Raw genomic sequence first — 6,527 nt, forward strand, 5'->3', positions numbered from 1 at the left:
TCTCTCCCCCCCTCCCTCCCTCCCTCCTTCGCCGAAGGGATGCACAGTCGTTGTATGTTATCCGGCGCTTAATTCCAATCCGCTTGGTCTCCCTGAGCCCGCAGTCTCCTCTCAGCCGCAGATGGCTCGCGTGCAAGCGGTCGCCGTCGGCTGAGCGCAAAATGCGGGGAAAGAGGGCTGATTTCGGCGCAGAAGCTTTTTCGAGACGCTATTTGAACTGTATCAGCCGAAACGGCAGTAAGTGGGGGGTCATCTGCTGGGTTTGAAACTAAAAAGGAGGCGGCAGATGGCAGTTGCTGTCAAGGAGGGAGGGGGGCGTCTCAGCGGCTGGTGCTTCTGCGCGCAATCTGTGCGGCAACCGTAAAAAGCACGCAAACGCGCAACCTGACTGGATGGGAAACCCGCTGAGGAACAAACATTGGGTTTTACAGGATGTTGAGCGATCAAAGGCAGCAAGAACGTCCTTTAAATGTTTCCATTCTTCTTGAGTAAGGACTTTTTTAATAGAAGTTTGTGGGAAATGAAGCCACGACTTTCAAACAGATGAATCTAAATGATGTATCTCTTAGGTTGGAAGAAGGTAAAATGTTGAGTTTACACTCAATTAAAAAACAAACAAATTGAAAATAGCCATTGGCACAAAAAAACATAATTGTGTAAAATTGTCATTGGATAGCTGATGAAAAAGATTGAAAATATTATTTTTAAATTGGCTGGATAATTGAGCTATTACCAAAACCAATGTCAAGATCCCTTTAACGTGTATTCTAACGCAATACAAAACAATGAACATGTTGCCAATCTTAAAGGGGCTCAACGTGCAATTCAGAGGTTTTTATGTCGCTTCCACACGTCTCCCAACATGGCACGAGATTATACACCAATGAAAATATACTTAATGCTATTTCTTCGAATGGATCCCCATGAATATCACACACTGTTACTTGAATGGAACTAACAGTGATCCAATAACAAGAGATGTTTCATATGAATTAGTACTGGGTTGTGGTGCGGTACAGGTGGACCCAGGATGGAGAGCTATTCACAAAGTTCCGCCTGAGCACAGAGACAACATCATCTGAGATACCAACGAGGGATGGACTGAAGCGCTGCAGCGTTAGTGACTAGATGCGTTGCAGCTGTTCCGCTGGAAACAGCTGAATATGTTTGGCATCAATCAGGGAGCCAGAAACCACGATCACATCAACACGGTCCGACCTGAGAAACTGAGGACTAAATGGCAGACTTTAACTGCTAATCTAAATGGTTTCATACTGTGTTATTGCAGTAGTCGCATCATAACACATTTCTGGGGTGGCAATCAGCTCCCTGAAAATGACCCAAATGTGATGTCAAAGATCTGTAGTCTAATTCACCCAACATATAGATTGATAGATTTGGCTGTAATAGCGTTTTGCAGCCTTTGGATTTAAAGTTGGTGCTGAAAACAATCACAACTGTAAACAAGGAACCTTCAAGGACAATGATGGTAATTTGGCCCCAGAGAGCAGAATGGAAACTGCTCTGTGAGGTATTCATCCTATTTCTGTCTCTCTCACTGATGCATGTAAGTCCCTGCATGACTCACTGGAGATCTCCGTCACACATGACTATCCCTCACAGTGATGATAACGGTGTCGAACCACCTGCGCTGCAACAACAAAGAGACAAGCAGGGCCCTAAATATTCAGTGTATGGAGATTTTGTGTCAAGGATGAACATTTTTTGCAGCTAACGTCGTGTTTCCACACTTGGCCCTGCACCGATTGACCGGGTTCATGAGGAAATATTGCACCCTGGAGGCCGCCTGGTTTGGTGCTTTTATGTGTTTCTGAGGGATAAAGTCAACATTTCATACTGTGTGTGTTAGAACAGATTCTTTTGACCCACAGCTATTTTTATTAAAGCGAGTAAGGAAATGACTTTTGATTTTGTTTGTATGCTGACCAAAACTTTAGTATTCAATTCTAAAGTTAACAAAAACAGTGCTTAAAAAATAATAATAATGACAGCCGTTTTACAACTGCATTATGTTTGACTGTCTTTTGTTTTTATCTTCCACACTTCTGTGTTTCAATTTTGTGTATTGTTAAATGTTGTTGCTGTGTTCCTCTTGGTTGTCCTTGTTTTCTTTGCCTGTATATTCTGTGTATCTACGTGGAAAATATTTGAAAAAACAGACCTATTCCTTGTATTTGCACAATTTGTATGGGTCTGTGTGCACTGAGAGTCGCCCATATGGTCACTATGGGCTCTTTGCATCACGTTGCTGAGTTTGCGTGTTTCTTTGTCAAGTCTGAGCTGCTGGTGCTGCTCTCATCAGCAGAAACTAACACACACAGTGGTGTTTTCATGACTTTTGAGGACATTACCTTGATTCACATTCCGGAGACTTACTCTAACAATAACTGCTTCCAGCCTAATCCTAAATGTTACCTTCAACCTAATCGTAAACGAAACCTTCACCTTGATGTGTAATGATTCACATTATGGGCACGTGGATAGGTGAGGCACACACAAACTCAAATACATAACATCCAGACTCACAAATGGATCCATGTATTTTTCATCAGGAATGAACTCGTAAAAACATTATTGCTGTTTTGTTACATGACAGCATGAATCTCTCTCACTCGATTTTGTGGACGCAATCAGAGAATTCTATCACACAGCCACATGCACACAGACTGAGAGTCTGGGTAATGTGCTGACCTCAGTAAGCCACTCCTGAATTTGTATTGTCCAGCTAGAAGAGAGAGGAGGGAGTGCCCACCAGCTGCTGTCTCTGTGTTTTGTGCGCTCCATGATTTCCTACTTCAATGACAAAATAAATGATCCAGCGAAACACTGTAAAATGCAGCTTTTGATTCAGATGTTTGGAATAAATTCAATACAGCATGCTTTAAAACACTGTGTGTGTGTGTGTGCTTGGCTTGGTGGGAGGATCGCATGGTTCAGATCAATCGGCTGTAAAATGAGTTACTAACAACTTGACTTCTTTCATAACATTTTCCTGTGTTCCTGCGGCCGCTGGAGCCAATGTGACCTTTCCGTTGGTGCCATCGGCCCATGCGAACCCTCATTGTTGATTTATTTCTTTGGGCAGTTTTTGCAATAAATAGCAACATGAAAACGGGACAACTCTGTCGACTGAGAAGATGAATCTGTCTGGACACCCAACACACTCCAATGATGCCAATTTAGTTCAAACTCTACTCCGCTTTGATTCTGATGCCGACGACGTTGGCCCCCAAAGTGGATTTTCTTTTAAATGATCCATAAAATATCTTGATTAGATTCTAACACAGGATGAATCTTCCTGTTTCAAATCCTGTGTTGATGTCATTGATCCGTTTTTCACAGAAGTCATGAGAATTGATGGTCAAGTTTCAGGAAATGAGATTTCTTCTACTGTTAAAAGCATTTTCAAATTAGTCAACACAGGGGGAGACAAACAATTGATCGGGTCTTGACAAACAAATTAAGGACACATGTAATGATTGATTCTGGATGTTGGTCAGAGCGAGACAAACTCACTACGTCAAACAATAACAAACAGATACAAAACCTGAATGCTGCGCACAAAAACCATGTGCAACACAAAATAATTATAGAAGTCTATTCAAATATTTTCATCAAAGACGGATCATTTTTTTAATATCTTCATAATGTTTAAAGAATCCAGGTGAATCCATGTAAATGTAGAATCATTTTATGATTTGATTTGCACTAACTGACTTATGATTAATATAGAGTACATGCTCTTATTAGGAGTATTTCTTCAACAACCTATGTGCCTAATTTTTGTCTTTTGTCGTCAATATGATGACAAAAGACAATACAACATGTGATTTATTTCTGTTGATGCATCAAAAGTTTCCAAAAGATGAAAGAGTGTAAATTATTACAAAAACTGGACAATGAGTAAAATAAAAGCATTTATATATATACTTGTGGTTAAAACTACCCTGATTTTCCTCCAACACACATATCTAACACATGGCAGTATATACATGTTCTCTCTTTGTTTGCATGAATCCCTGTGCGTCATGTTTTAACCCCTCAGTGGTTCACACAACAAAACAATTGAGCCCAAAGCAAAGTGCTGACTGGGTCCCGACGTGCCTCCCCCCCCAGGCCCTGTCACCCCCCAGGCCCTGTCACCCATGGGTGTATAAAAACGCCCACTCACACCTTCTCTGCAGACCGTTCAGTGGAACCCTGCGACACACACTTCACCAGTTTGGGTAGGTGGAACCAGTTAACAGTACAATACAGTTTACCAATCTATGGACATGATGTGGTTAGGGTCTCTAGTGCACTTTATCACCTTATAGTAATGAGGAGGCTTAGTTGGTTGCAATGAACACATACATTAAGGTAACATTTATCAAACAGATGACGTGTTTTGTGAAAAACCTGGAGGTTAAATGTGCTTGACAATTAACAGCTGAGTAATAGACGGTTATTTATTACACAGGTCTTCTTTTTCCTGACCATTTGTGTTTTCCCCTATAGGTACTATTGAAAAGCAAGACAAAATGGCTCAGATAAACCCCATGCCCATGGGCCCTTGGAAGGTAAGCATTTGGTGTATTTTACATTACATTGCACCACGAGCTCAGGAACTAGTACTAGTTTCAAATGTTCACTTTAGAACTAATCAGTTTGACTCGCCTTCATTCATCAGTTTTTGTTGTTGTCCTCTGTGTTTTACAGATCACCGTGTACGATCAGGAGCACTTCCAGGGAAGGCGTATGGAGTTCACCGCCAGCTGCCAGAACATCATGGAGTGTGGGATGGAGAACATCCGCTCCCTGAAGATCGAGTGTGGCGCGTACGTACCCCCTCACTCTTTATTTTTATTAAATTCCGGAGCTGATTCCCAAAACAAAATGGAGCAATATTTTGAGATACAGAACTTCCTGACATTGTTATTTTGACTTTGTCCTTGCAGCTGGGTGGGCTACGAGCACTCTAGCTTCTGCGGCCAGCAGTTTGTCCTGGAGAAAGGAGACTACCCTCGCTTTGAGGCCTACAGTGGCAGCAACTCCTACCGCATTGAGAGGATGATCTCCTTCAGGCCCATCTGCTGTGCTGTAAGCCTAACCCTCTGCACAGCAACAGACCCTTAGTTCCCTTCAGGGGCTAGGCCTCATCTCAAGTTGTGCAAAACCTCCTCTCTCTTTTTTTGCACAGAACCACAAGGAGTCCCGCATGACCATCTTCGAGATGGAGAACATGACGGGTCGTCAGTTTGATCTGTGCGATGACTACCCCTCTCTGCAGGCCATGGGCTGGATGAACAACGAGGTTGGATCCATGCACATCAAGAGCGGAGCGTAAGTCCATCTTCACAATGTTTAATCCGAAAGCCTCGCACACTTCTGCTTTGAGCACCGTTGGCTCCTCACAGAGCTACATGTATTCTGATTATTTAGATGATTGCATTTAATGAGCGTGTTTTCTCTTGCTTCTGCAGCTTTGTGTGCTACCAGTACCCTGGTTACCGCGGCTACCAGTACATCATGGAGTGTGACTGTCGTGGAGGAGAGTACAAGTGTTACCGTGAGTTTGGCTCCCACTCCCAGACTCCCCAGATTCAGTCCATCAGGAGGATCCAGCACTGAGAGGGGAAACGCTTCCATCACACTTTCTTATCTCCTCCTCTTGCACTTCATTCCCTCCTTTCCTTCCTTCTCTCCCCCATCATCCATCTCCCGGTCCGGCTAATCTAAGCACGATACCGGGATGGACTTCAGGTGCTTACTGGTGTCAGTTGTCCACAGCACTTTTCCATTTTTTAAAGAAACATCACAAAAGAAAAGAATGATGTAAGAAAGACAGAAAAAAGGAATGACAGAAATGAAAGAAAAAGCTGAATCAGTGCAAAAGAGAGGCCTCGTCTGCTGGGGTTGACTGCACAACGGCAAAAACACCTCAAAGTATTTGCTCCTTTTCATCTCCACCATTGATGGCATTATCATCGTCGTCATCATCATCATCATCTCATCATCATCATCATCACCGTCATTGTATTCCACATCAACACCATCACCAGTCTTGCTGTGATATTGTGATTTCCATGACTGCCTGTGATGATGAATAAAGAGAACGAGCAAAGAAACAGTGAGATTCACAATTGGAGTGGCGTGTGCCTTAATCTGTGTCCTTACTGACACGTGGACAACACTGCTGAGCAACAAAGCTCAGAGAATAATATACCTGTATCAGACACAAACTTATAAGGTAAATACCATGGACAACGGTCTGAGTGAGAATAAATTACTTTAAACCCCACTGATCGGTCATGGGGTTTCCCAAATACACTCATTTTAACTAGTTGAGGTCTCAAAGTTTGTAAATATCAAATACAGCAGGCCGACGTTTGGGGAAATTAGTATGAAATGGGGCAAATAATATGTGCAACATTCCTATTTAATTGAATGACAGAGCTACAAAAAACAAAATTAGGACCATGAGTTGAATATTTCAGAAACAAATCATAGTTCACTGAAGAGCTGCA

The 6,527-nt window shown here is 42.5% G+C and overlaps 1 protein-coding gene across 2 annotated transcripts; it reads left to right on the top strand.

Annotated features, from left to right (window-relative positions):
- Positions 1–68: 68 nt before the first annotated feature.
- Positions 69–5,697, top strand: LOC119214988 (beta-crystallin A1-like). 2 transcript variants are annotated; one of them, XM_037466707.2, is made up of 5 exons: positions 69–1,690; positions 4,720–4,838; positions 4,959–5,100; positions 5,201–5,343; positions 5,484–5,697. In XM_037466707.2, the coding sequence occupies exons 1-5, from the start codon at positions 1,484–1,486 to the stop codon at positions 5,629–5,631; spliced, it is 759 nt and encodes a 252-aa protein (XP_037322604.2). In that variant the 5' UTR covers positions 69–1,483; the 3' UTR covers positions 5,632–5,697. The 2 variants fall into 2 exon arrangements, with proteins under 2 accessions (XP_037322604.2, XP_037322605.1); XM_037466708.1 differs by lacking the exon at positions 69–1,690 and adding an exon at positions 4,527–4,580.
- The last annotated feature ends 830 nt before the right edge of the window (positions 5,698–6,527 follow it).

The sequence above is a fragment of the Pungitius pungitius genome, chromosome 16, assembly GCF_949316345.1.
Source record: "Pungitius pungitius chromosome 16, fPunPun2.1, whole genome shotgun sequence".
NCBI classification, from domain to species: Eukaryota; Metazoa; Chordata; class Actinopteri; order Perciformes; family Gasterosteidae; genus Pungitius; species Pungitius pungitius.

What these genes read in the sequence shown, in the direction of transcription:
- LOC119214988 (XM_037466707.2), top strand. Translation starts at nt 1,484, where the DNA reads ATGATGGTAATTTGGCCCCAGAGAGCAGAATGGAAACTGCTCTGTGAG. An exon ending in CTGAAGATCGAGTGTGGCGC is followed by an intron (nt 4,839 to 4,958) that starts GTACGTACCCCC and finishes TTGTCCTTGCAG; the next exon opens with CTGGGTGGGCTACGAGCACT. An exon ending in ATGCACATCAAGAGCGGAGC is followed by an intron (nt 5,344 to 5,483) that starts GTAAGTCCATCT and finishes TTGCTTCTGCAG; the next exon opens with CTTTGTGTGCTACCAGTACC.